Here is a 13,459-nt window from a genome sequence, read left to right on the forward strand (position 1 = left end):
GTCCTTTTTTTTTTTTTTTTTGTCAGTGAGCTTGAGTTTTGTTTTGTTTTTTAATTTTGGCTAGTAGGCTATTCGTTTTTTGTGATATTGACACTTGTTACAAGAATTATGAAATTTCTATGGTATCAAAAATGTTTATATCATAAAGAACATATTTAAAGCAAAAATAACAATATTGTGATATAGATCGTTACTGTGAAGTAAAGTTACTCGTATCGTGATATAAGATTTTGGTCATATCGCCCACCCCTACCCAATCCTGTTTCTGATTCTCTTTAAAGCACACATCAGCTTTTCTTTCTCTTAGCTTACAGCCAGTATATGGAGCACAGCACCCTCCTCTGGACCCACGCAGACACCGTCCGTAAGTGCTGCTGCTAGCTGTCGACTGTCTGCCTGCAAATCAGCCATTTGTTTTCTCTTCATTCATGTTTTCTGCCTTTCAGTTGTGCTCTGAATCCATCTGAATATGTTTTGAGTGCAAGATTTGCATAAACCTTTTGCAACTTTTGATTTTTTTTTTTTTTATTTGTCTTGCATTATCCTTTCTAACTGTAACCAGTTCATATGTTATAGAGCGTGTGCAATATTGCCATTTTCAAAAACCTCTTTTTGTTTCCCTACAGATTAAAAGATGCTCCAAAGGCCAGCAGTGTGTGTACCAAATCCAAAAAACCTTCCACTTTCCACGAATTTGCTCGGAGCACCAATGATGCATGGGACATTGATGATGAAGAGGATGACGGTATGTTTAGTCTTAAACAGCTCTCATCTTCACCTGTCCAATCACGATCCATGCCTCAAACACCCTGCCTCAAAATCATCAAAACCCCAGAAGACACAGAGCCACTGCCCCCTACACTGGACCGGCAGGAACCAATCAGCACAAACCCCAATCAAGATCAACTGGATATAGAAAGCGGTCCAGCCAATGGCAGGGTGGTAAAGTCCAGTAGCGACGCCCAGCTGAATGTTAATGCAGGTATGCTGGTAGCTGTTGTTTTTAAGCTTGTAAGAAGATATAAAGTCATCAATCAGATGTGGGTTTTTTCGACCTACCTTTAATCTAAAAAGTCCCATCATTACCCAATTACTGTTTGCTATATGTCTGGTATGGTTGTATAAATGTCCTTTAACCTTTAAAGAAAGCTAACTTGGGTTTATTATCCTCATCATAATTGAAAATTTGTGTTGCTCATGTTTCATGAATGAGACCATGGGAAGTGTCATTCTTGTCAACAAAAGTATATAAATAAATATAAATATAAATATATAAATAAATATAAACACACTACCGTTCAAAAGTTTGGGATCAGTAAGATTTTAAATATTTTTTATTGAAGTTTCTTGTGCTCATAAAGGCTGTATTTATTTGATCAAAAATACAGAAAAAACCCTGTTATTTTGTGAAATATTATTGCAATTTAAAATAACAGTTTCTATTTTAATATACTTTAAAATATAATTTATTCCTGTGATCAAAGCTGAATTTTCAACATCATTACTCCAGTCTTCAGTGTCACATGATCCTTCAGAAATCATTCTAATATGCTGATTAATTATCAATGTTGGAAACATTTGTGCTGCTTCAGGTTTTTTGGAGCCTGTGATACTTTTTTCAGGATTCTTTTATGAATATATATTTAAAAAAAAACAGCACTTATTCAAAATGGAAATCTTTTGTTACAATATACACTAAAGTTCAAAAGTTTGGAGTCAGTAAATTTTTTCTTTCTTTTTTGAAAGTAATCAAAATACTTTTATTCAGCAAGTATGTGTTAAGTTGATAAAAAGTGATAGTAAAGACTCATATTTTTAGAAAAGATTTTAATTTGAAATGGATGCTGTTCTTTCACTTTTTATTAATAAAAGAATCCAAAAAAAAAAAACAGTTTCCAGCACTGATAATAAATCAGCATATTAGAATGATTTCTGAAGGATCATGTGACACTGAAGACTGGAGTAATGATGCTGAAAATTCAGCTTTGATCACAGGAATAAATAAAGAATATTAAAACAGAAAACCAATATTAGAAATTGAAATAATCTCACAATATTGCAGTTTTTTTCTGTATTTTTGATCAAATAAATACAGCCTTGATGAGCACAAGAGACTAATATTTACTGAATTAAAGGATATTTTGTTAAAACAACCAAATGTAAAAAATCTGTTAAAAAAGGATGTATAATATATATCCATGCTAAATAATATTTATTTATTTATTTATTTAATATTACCTTAATTAAAAATATATTAACATATAATCATATATAATATGTTATTTGTAATATTTTTAAAGATTTGTATAAAATATATTTTAATATTAATGCTTAATATTTGTATTTTTTTGTCCTGTTTAGCTCGCAATACCCTGCAAAAACAGCAGTCACTTCCTGTGCGGCCCGTCATTCCGTTGGTTGCCCGCATTTCGGACCAAAATGCCTCTGGAGCTCCGCCCATGACAGTGAGAGAGAAGACTCGATTGGATAAATTCAAGCAGCTACTTGCCAGTCCCAACACAGACTTGGGTAAGCTTTAAATGAAACAATTAGAAATTTGTGCAAGCATTAAAAGAAAAACAAGGGATAAGGTCTGTTTTCAGCAGGATTATAAAAGTGGCCACTTGTGGGTTATTTGTGTAAGATATTAAAGCCCATCCATCAGGGACCATCTCAAAACAAAAAGCCGCAAAACCCTCACACATGTTCACACCTCATTCTCTCGCCTGCTTTTCCGCATCTAGCTGAATCTCTTTGCCAGGTGAGACAGTGTGGGATGGCAGAATGGATGAAAACCGTCCATGATGTTATCCTAGTCTTCCTGAGTTCACGCTGAGAGGCCCTTCTGTTCTCTCCACGTCCTCCAACCAATCGTCTCTTCGAGTGCACCTGCGAACTGGCGGAACAAAAACAAGTTCTGCGCATGCCTGCGCTCATTTGTGCCGCTGATGCTATAATGATGCTATCAAAGAGACTCCCTCTTCTTTGCTTTATAACTAAGTTTCAGCCTCCGCAGGCTCTGAGCTGTCTGAGCGACAGGCTGAAATCACGGGGGAATGAGAATCATCAGTCATTGGAGGGGAAAATAATGCGTATGCACTTCTTTCACAGCGCCTTATGAAAAATGTGCTTGTGATATAGTTGGAGGGGCTTCCCTGCACAGTACTCTGAGTTCATAATAGCTTCTGAGATCTTTCATCATTCTGCTATCATATGACGGTTGGCAGGTGTCCGATGCCATTAGTATTTTAGGAGCGCTTGGATATCGGTTTCGTGTTTGTTCTAACTCAAAAACGACCCAGGAGCGATCTCACCAGATGTTTCTCAGCAAGTCTTTAAGTTTTCATAGACGTTGTGAAAAGCGGTTTTTACATTCGCTGATCACAATGACCCAGAGGGCTTGACGGGAGTTTGCAAAAACAATCCTTAAAAAGTGGTTTAGACTTCAGCACCTGGACAGATCGATGATTTCTGGTCTAATGGCATCCATCTGTATTGTAATGTTTACTTCATAACAATGACAAAATAAGTAATTGAGAGCGGTGGAGTCGAAAAGCTCCATTCGATTAAAAACTAAAAGGAACAGACAGAGAGAAAGGTTAAAATTCACTGTGATTCATCTGGTTGTTATGACAACAATTATCTTTGCTCTTTATTGTAACTCAAGTACAATACAATATACTTTTATTTATTTTTTTAGTGGTTATTGCAAAGGCAGGAATCATAATTACCATCAGTCGCACTTTAGCATGTAACTCATCTTGATTTGTTTACTGATACTTTGTGTGTTAAGGAGACATCTGCTTTTGTAAGTGATTGGAGCCTTGGGGCTATTTTGGCTTGGTGCTGGTATGAAACCGCCTAGCAACCACACAGAATACCCTAGCAACTGCATAGAAACACATATCATAGTAAGTTGCAAGGACACATTTTCTGAAGAAATCGAATTGTAACATATAAAAAAGAAAAGAAAAAAAGACCATACTCTATTGCGGAATTGCTAATTGTTCTTGGGAAATTGTGTTTCTTTGTGACATTTTAATTGTCTGTTTTCATTTGTCCAAAGTATTTCAATTCAGTAGCTCCTAAATCTCAAAAGTTTTGTTGAATTAATTTATTTTTATTCAGAGACATAATAAGAAAATAAACTGCCAAAATCATTTTCTTAATCACTATTTGTGTCTTGTTTTCCAGTCAAACATATTTCAAACAAAATAATAAGTAACAATAAAGTAAAGGGCACTTACAGCATTTTGTTAAATTAATATATTTTTGTTCAGAGACATAATAAGGAAATAAACTGCCAAAATAATTTTCTTAATCAGTATTTGTTTCTTGTTTTCCAGTCAAACTTAAATACTTAAAGCAAAAGGATTCACTTGAGAAGCAAAACTGTGTAAGATATAAACCTAATTCATAATATATTATTAAACATATATATTATTGAACTCCTGCTTAATAATATGTCTTGAATTAAGTTTCTTTTTCTTACCCATTGGCAAATATTTTCTCTTGTTTTAAGCATAAATCTATCGTAATTTGAGATTTATAATTCAAACAAGAAACAGCCAGTGTGATAAGAAATGTAAACTTATTTCAGGATATTTTCTCTGAAAACAAATCTTGATATGCAATTTTCCTTTTTAAGTAAATGTATTTTTTTGTGAGGATGTTTAGATATTTTACTGGAAAACAAGACAAATAGGCTACTGATTAAGAAAATAATTTTTATGGTGCATTCGGAAAGAAACTGAATTGTGAAATAAGGAAAACCAAGCTCAAACTAGCATAGTTCACATGAGCCGTATGGAAAAACATGACAGCAGGCCACAACACATATGCTTTTTAAGCTGTTTGCCTAAATGTGCTCTCCAGACATCATGCTGACATCCGAAGCCATTGCTCCATCACCTGTGAATCGTCAACTTCCCAGCCATTACTTTAAAATCAATGTGCAGTTATGGCTCGCTGTCTTATTGGAGTTACCATAATTCAAGGTGGCATGGTTGTGAAAAAACTGAGTGTGTTTGCTAATTAAAAATAATTGTTTATTGATTATGTTGATTGAGCTATAAGTTAGTGTCACCAGTCCTGTGAAGGCAGACGACCGTTGATTTAAAGCATGATTTTCTATCACCGCATATGAACAAACTCTTAATGCATGTTTTAACTGCTGATTGGTCAATATATACTTTAATTCCAGCCTTCTGCTCCTGCAGCTTTATTTTTACATTGTAGTTTCACGTCCAAACTGCAGTATGATCTGTCATCAAAGCAGCTGTTCACCTCTGTAGCTATGAAACAACACAGCAGTTGTACTGCTGAAGTATTTGCCATTTTGGATTAACTTTGCACTGTGTTTTGTTCATCCAGAGGAGTTACGGAAGCATAGTTGGTCGGGAATCCCTCGTGAAGTTCGGCCAGTCACCTGGAGACTCTTATCGGTAAGTATTTACCACTACTGTTTATTTCATGTCCATTTTGGCATGCTATTCAAACAAACAGCAGTGAGATGACAAGAAAAGATGTGGAAGATAGGGAAGAAAAGGACTGAAATATGTTGTGAGATGTATTTGAGCTCACGTTGTTGTCGTGGACACATGCCCTAACCACTAGGCCTTGGTTTCAATGCCTTCTAATACAATAATTATTAATATATCTTTAATTGATCTGTTTTATTTAAGAAAATTAATTAATTGTGTTGGGTTTGTTAAAAATATTGAGCTACTTCTTGAAATTACTTGTTTGAAATGCAGCCAAATGGATATTCAATTGAATGAATAATACAAAAATGCCGTAATAAACAATAATTAATCAACGAAAAATCTCTTTTTTTTATTTACTGTAAGCCAGCATAACAAACATGCTAGCAGTTTAGTTCTGCATAGGGTGCACAGTCATTTTCTATGCTTTTCAGAGTATAAAACTTCCACGCCACTTTCAGTTTAATGTGCGTTATTGATTTGTTTTGCAATATTGGTTTTGCTGAGCACTTAATGTCAGCAGAATTGTGACTCATCATCCGAGGGGTTGAGCAGGTCGCTGTGTTGTGGCTGTATGTGTGCGGATGTTCGGAGAATGCTTTACAAGCCTCATTTGCGTTTCTGGCGCATGCTTACACAGTCAATAACACACACCTCTGGGCTAAGCTGTACAAGCAAATCCCCAACCCGACCCGACTCCTCCAAGCTTTTGCTGCTTCATGCATTGTTTGCTAGGGGGATTAAACGGAATAATTCCATATGTATAAAATTACCGAGGTAGATGCATGCTAAACGAATGCTAATGTGACAAAAAAACAAAACAAAACATTTTGTCTCGGCTTTTCGTATTCAAATTGTGATTGTAAAGAGCAACAGTTGCGTTTTGTTTTTGTTGGTTCACATCAGTTTGTGTTATGGCGCCAAATGTAAACGTTTCCAACTTCGATCCTTGATTTACAGCACACGAACCTCGCCAAGACCTTCTCGGAATCCCATTGGAAAGCCGTTTTAAGATCATTACGATTTTCAGCATGGAATTTAATAACCGTTATTAAAGTTTTGAAGGGCCGATGATGGGGCGAATCCAAACGAGCGGAGTTTGTGCACCTCTTATTCGCCCTGAAGCAACAGACGTGAGCTGCATCGAGTCGGATTCTGAATGTACGTTATCATTTATGTGTTCAAGCGCTCTGCAACTCTGTGTGTGCTCATTAAAACAAGAGTTGAGAAACAACGGGAGGGGAAGGCACTTTTAAAAACACCATTTTCTGAAACATGATGGAGAGTCATGACAACGATCTAACTGACAGTTCCACGCCTCCACGTCTGCTCTACAAATAGCCTGCACTTGTTGTCTGCTCTTTAGGGAATCATCTGTAGCTAGTAAGTATGTACTAGCACAATTGCATCCTGTCTGCATGTTAGTTTAGTAGCTACATGATTAGAAGTTTCTCCCAGAGTTGTGGATTTTTTTTTCTTGACTTTTGAGATCAGAGGCTTGTGTTCTGTATTTTCAAGTGTGTTTCTTAGTTAGTGGTGTTTGCTAAGGCAAGCATCACTATTATTATTGCTCATACCATTATTCACTATTATTGAAGTGATTACTCTATGCAGTCTGAATTACAAAGTTTTCTCGGTGGACAATATAATAGGCAAAAAACCCATAGACTTGATTGAAGTAGAAAAACCCAGTGCTACAGTTCAGTAAATGGATCAAAAGTGATAATAATGACAATTAAAAAAAAAACTAAAGATTTCAAGATACATTGTTCTTCTGATACAAGTTCTTCTGAACTTTCTATTCATCAAAGAATCCTAAAATACATTATCACCGTTTCCACAAAAATATTAAGCAGTGAAACCTTATTCAACATTGACAGTAATGAGAAATGAGCAGCAAATCAGCATATAAGAATGATTTCTGAAGAATTATGTGACACTGAATACTGGAGTAATGATGCTGAAAATTCAGCTTTGCATCACAGGAATAAATTACATTTTAAAATACATTAAACTAGAAAATAGATTTTAAATTATAATAATATTTCACAATATTATTATATATGATTTATTGTATTTTGATCAAATAAGCATAAGCATTAAGCAACTACCCAGAACATCTTAGCAACTGCCTAGCAATGCTTTAAAAACCATCCGGACACCTCTGAACCACCCTAGCATCTAAATGATAATGCACTTTATGAACTTTATTTTTCATTAAGGCACTTTGGAAGGAAAGCATTTGCTAAGAACTTAAATGAAATGCAACTTGTCTGATTTGCTTCTCTTATAAGAAGCCTTTTGAAAAGTGCCATTTGTATGAGCAGCACAAAAAAAGCCAGTAGCATAAAATCAGTCAGATCGTATTCTGAAAGGCATTCACTAAACATCTGACTTCAGCATGATAAAGAAGGTTGTCTCATTGAAATGATACAATCTGTAGATTTAAAAAAAAAAAAGATCAAAAGCTTATTTTTTTTACAACATTTTTTTCTTTCATGGGACTACAGTATTGAACTGAATTTACATACTGCTGTTTTTAATATATTTTAGTTTGCATTATTTATAGGTTCTATTTTGGTTACAGGGCAAGATACACTTGGAAGACATGGAGAAAGTGGGTGTACAACAGTTCTGTTCTGAACATTATTAAATTAGCATTTTCTTCTTTCCATGTGCTTTCTCTCAGGGCTATCTTCCAGCCAATAGAGAACGAAGGGATCTGGTTCTCCAGAGGAAGAGGGAGGAGTATTTTGGCTTCATCGAACAGTATTACCACTCCAGAACAGATGAGAATCACAGAGACACATACAGACAGGTAAATTCCAGCCTGCTTCTGAGTATGTTCTCAAAAAAGGGGAAGAGTTGGCTAAAATTGACCACTTCCTTTCTGAACCTGATTCTGATTCTACACAATTTCCAGGAGTAAGAGAGCACCTTTATCAGTCCACAAATGTGACCCTGGACCACAAAACCAGTCATAAGGGTAAATTTTTCGAAACTGAGCAAATATTTAACTGTTTCATTACAGTTCAAAGTGTTCAATTATGTAAATGTTTTGTTTTGAGATCTTAATGTTAGGTAAGGATGTTTTAGGAAATGTTTTGCTGAAACACTTTGGAGTTTATTGTGTACATTATTATATCTAGGGTCGATGTACCATATCATGGTGTCCATTATTACAGACAGCGTGTAAACAGAAAAAGCATTGTCTGTTTTAATGGACAGCATGTCACGCATGCCATCCATAGACATTATGTTGAAAGCAACCCAGAATATTTGTTTAAATCCAGGTTGAGTTAGTTGGAAAACATCATAATGTTGTCTGTAATGGCAGGAATCCAGATAACGCATGGGGGAATTTCAGTGGAAAAGGATCTCATAAGATCGTTTGCAAGATTAGAGATATTATTTTTTTAAATTCCAAATATTATTTGTTGAATATCTGTCCATTTTGCTGTTAAAGGGCTGCATTTAGTGTTCATACATCCCTCAAAACACATCTAATTTGAGTTTTGTGAACATGACAGTAAACATGCTTAATTTGACAGGGCTTCTTTAAGACAGACTGATTGATTTGGGAAAAACCCTGAAAAAAACTTCAATTTGGGGTCGGTAAAATTCTTATGCTCACCAAGGCTACATTTAATTGATCAAAAACACTGTGATATATAACTCTTTTCTATATGAATATATTTTAAAATGTAATTTATTCCTGTGGTGCAGTGCTGAATTTTCAGCAGACATTACTACAATCTTCAGTGTTACATGATCCTTCAGAAATCTTTCTAATATGCTGATTTGCTGCTCAAGAAATATTTCTTATTATCAATGTTGAAAACAGTTGTGCTGCTTAATATTTTTGTGGTACTTTTTTGATTCTTTGAATAGTAGAAAGTGCAAAAGAACAGCATTTATTTGAATTAGAAATCTTTTGTAACATTATAAATGTCACTTTTGTTCAATTTAATGCATCCATGCTATATAAAAGTATTCATTTCATTACAGAAGAAAAAATCTTTTAAACCGTAGTTGAGATTATGACATATCTACTGCTAATTACTTCTGATTTGGGATTTAGCAGACACTTCAACCCATTAAGAACAATCCCTCTGGAGCAACCTGAGGTTAAGTGTTTTACTCAGAGGAGCAATGGTTAAAATTCACAAATCAATCCTTGTGGAGTTTGAACCGACAACCTTTAGCCCAGGGGCCTTGTGTATAACACTTGCATAGATTTCATCCTAGAGGATGATTCTTTCATGAATGGAACTAATCCGATTCTGTAGTTCAAGTGAGTCAGTGATACATTTGCAGAGATTATCAGTGAATACCGTTGTAAATTTCAGTCTGCTCCTCACACTAACCTCATCGTATGACCTCAGAAGACTCGTAGTGCTTAAGACTTTTGCATCTTTTCTTTGAAACTTTTTTTTTAAAGGATGATTTTTTTGGGTGAACCATCTTTTTAACCACTAGGCTACACCAGACGCCAATCCATTGAGGAACCTCATCATCTCTGCAGTGAGTCAGTCAAGGTTACACCTGCTTCTAGAAAGCTATAGTAATACACCCAGATTTTGTCCTGCGTGTTATTAATGTGGGGACGAAGGGGGCCGGGATCAATATTCTTATGGGCTGTAAAACTCCGGTTAATGGTGCAGGACTGGTAGTCGATTGCTATGCGCTGCCTGCTCTCCTCTCTTGTCCGGTTCCTCAGGGCTTGCTGGCTCCCAGCCCCTCATTTCGTCTACTGCAATACAAATCGGACACAGACCTTTAAAAGGATTTATATGGTCGTACAGAACCGTTGGACTGGCCCCTGGCTGTCTGGGCAGAAACACTAAATGACCTTTTAGTGTGGTCACAATTGTGACAGTAGTTTACAAGACAAACAAATTTTGTCACAAATTATCACTACCATTATGCATTCATTTTTCCTTTTGAAATTAATTTGGGTTTTTTCCCAGTTGTGATTGAGGAAATATAATTTAAAATATAAAATATAATTTGTCTTTTAACTTTGGGATGAAATATGATCAAGACATATTCTTGAAATATTTCATGAGATTCATTTAAGAAAAGAGCTTTACTATTCATCGTTTTTGCTTTTAGAGACAAGCCCATTTTACCCCAAAAATCATTATCATTATGCAACAGAGATGTTTTGAGTTTCCATTTTCATTTTTCTCAGTGGTGATTGTAAATAGATTCTAATTACTGTAATATGGTGTGTTTTTTTTATTAAACGAGCATAAATGACTATACACAATTACTGTAATGCAGTAAAAGTTCATTGTTGCAGTGCATTTAAACAATGACGTTGAAACACATTTTTCTTCCAGTTCTCATGTAAATGATTTGATGCAAAACATAATTTGTCTTTCTTTTGTTTTGGGGTGAAGTATGACCAGGAAATATTCTTGAAAGTTTTCATGAGATTCACTCAAGAAAGAGCTTACTATTCCTTATCAGTGTTTATTTTTACATATTTTTGTTTATATTCATAGTTTTTTTTGTTTTTTTTTGTTACAGTTTTTGTCTTATATAGTATTTTATTTCATTTTACCTATTAAAATAATAATTTTAGGTAACAAAACTAACATTTTATTGTATTCAAATATTTGCACACATAAATGTATTAACATTTTATTTTTTATTTTATTTTATAAATCAACCTATTGAAGCAGTTTAGTTTACCATTGTTCAGTTCTTTCAGCTAAAATGTTTTTTTTTCCCTCATCATATTTGTCAACAGCATGTTTTAATTAAAATGTAATTATTGTCCTGATCATTTTTGTTTTATTGTCTTTTTGTCTCATTTTTGTCTTTTTGTTCTGTTGATAAAAAAGGCAATCGAAACCTTTCACCACTGAAAAATGTTGTCTGTAATTTTGCTGATGATGTTCTGGATAGATGTTGCCAGCATGCTTTGGTTTAACTGAGCTTTGTGTCATTGGATGCTTACCAGCAGGGGGTGCTGTGGTGTTTTTAACTTCTAGAGAAGTGTGCAACACTTGTAAACCAGAAACCAAAAGGAACACAGCACTTGAAATGCAGCTGCATTTGGAAATACAAGTATCCGAATAAGTGGACATGTTGGTCTGTCAAGAGTGAATTAGGCAACATCAATTGCCAAAGGTTTGCACAACAATCACACTTGTTATGAGAAATGAATCATTAAGAGGTATTGTCTTGTTTTTCAGGTGTTCGAGCGGATTCTGTTCATCTGGGCCATCCGTCACCCCGCTAGTGGATACGTGCAGGGCATTAATGATCTGGTCACTCCCTTTTTTGTGGTCTTCCTCTCTGAATTCGTGGGTAAGTGTGTAATAACCTTCCACTTGGATCAGTTGGTCCGTTTGACCGATTTTTCACCTTTCTGAATGTGTTCTTTTGGTTGAGCACATCAGTTGTGTTTGCTCCGCTAATAGCGCATTGACGTGTGTGATAGGTCAGCAGAGTCCGAGAGATGCAGACGGGCAGGTATCTGACAGATGATGTTGGAAAATGGTTGTGTAAATGTAAACAAACTGACAATATCCTGTGAAAATGCCAGACACAAAAATACAGAATATCAATTAGCTTTGAAAGAAACTCTGAAAGATAGACAGTGAGAGACAGAGAAAGAGACAAATGGTGAAAGAGGGAGACAGATGGAAAGAGTGACAGACAGAAACAAAGGGAGATGGGAAGAAGACGGGCAGACGGTCAGAGAGAGAGACAGATAGTGTGATGGACAGAAGGGTAGATGGAAGAGACAGATGGGGAGAGAGGGAGACAGAGATTGTTACATCCATTTGTCTATCATTCTATTTATCGTTCTGTCTATCTATCTATCTATCTATCATTCTTTCTACCCTTATATCTATCGTTCATTATATATTGTTTTTGTGGTCCATCCATCCATCCATCCATCCATCTATCCATCTATCCATCTATCTATCTATCTATCTACCTACCTACCTACCTACCTACCGATTGTTCTATCTATCGATTGTTCTGTCTATCTATCGTTCTGTCATTCTTTGTCTAAGTCTACAAACCATCATCTATCGATCTATCTATCTGTCTATCTGTCTGTCTGTCTGTCTGTCTCGTTATATTGTTCTTTCTGTATCGTTATATTGTTCTCTATCTATATCTATCTGTGTGTCTGTCTGTTGTTATATTGTTCTCTCTATCTTTCTCATATCATTCTCTCTATAATTACATCTATCTTTCTATCATTCTCTTTATCTTTCTATCATTCTTTCTGTCTATCGTTTTAGCACTGTTAATCTTTTTGTTCTTTATATTGTTCTATCTATCGTGCTGTGTGCTCTATCAATTGTTCTGTCACTTGTTCTGTCCATCTATCTGTCTGTCTATCAATAGATGGCTGGTTGGATAGAGGGAGAGATGAAGACAGAAAAAGAGAGACAGACAGGGAGGGAAATAAACTCTCCAGCTCTCGTCCTCATTGCTATTCTCCCTCCACCCGGCAGACTTCCCCTCCCTTCCTTATTTATTTCCTGTCCTCTCATGTGAAGGTTAATTACTTATGGATAGTTAAGGATTACAGAAGAACAATAGGAGGCTCATTGATCTCTCCGGTGTGCCGCTGCTGCAATGTCACCAGTGCAAACACCGGGACATACCCACAGATTACCTGGATCACCAATCGATTTCTCTTTTTCTCCCGTGTCTGTCTCTCTCTCTCTCTCTGACTGTCGCCCAGCGCTCTCTCTGTCTTTTCCTCATCCCTCTGTTTCTCCACAAAGCTCATTTAGTGAAAAGCAGATTTTTCATACCAGCGCCTTCGTGTCAATCTGCAGGGCCTTTCTATCTCTAATTTGTTTGCTGGCTGTGAATATATGTGTGTGCGTTTGGGATTCACCGCGTGTGTGAGCGAGCGACTCAATGCCGCAGGTTGAATGAGCCGCATTGATCGGCTGGATTTAAGTGTTTACAGAGGCTTTTTGAGGGGGGGGGGG

The 13,459-nt window shown here is 35.8% G+C and overlaps 1 protein-coding gene across 1 annotated transcript in view; it reads left to right on the plus strand.

Annotated features, from left to right (window-relative positions):
- The window catches only part of LOC107725284 (TBC1 domain family member 22B-like), a 43,978-nt gene that overhangs the window by 8,021 nt on the left and 22,498 nt on the right, over positions 1-13,459 (plus strand). The window contains exons 2-7 of the mRNA XM_016534496.1: positions 308-364; positions 627-982; positions 2,362-2,529; positions 5,374-5,444; positions 8,173-8,301; positions 11,669-11,804. Coding sequence (XP_016389982.1) covers positions 308-364; positions 627-982; positions 2,362-2,529; positions 5,374-5,444; positions 8,173-8,301; positions 11,669-11,804 — 917 coding nt within the window. The remainder of the gene's footprint in view (positions 1-307; positions 365-626; positions 983-2,361; positions 2,530-5,373; positions 5,445-8,172; positions 8,302-11,668; positions 11,805-13,459) is intronic.

The sequence above is a fragment of the Sinocyclocheilus rhinocerous genome, unplaced genomic scaffold, assembly GCF_001515625.1.
Source record: "Sinocyclocheilus rhinocerous isolate Xijiao unplaced genomic scaffold, SAMN03320098_v1.1 scaffold785, whole genome shotgun sequence".
Lineage (NCBI taxonomy): Eukaryota > Metazoa > Chordata > Actinopteri > Cypriniformes > Cyprinidae > Sinocyclocheilus > Sinocyclocheilus rhinocerous.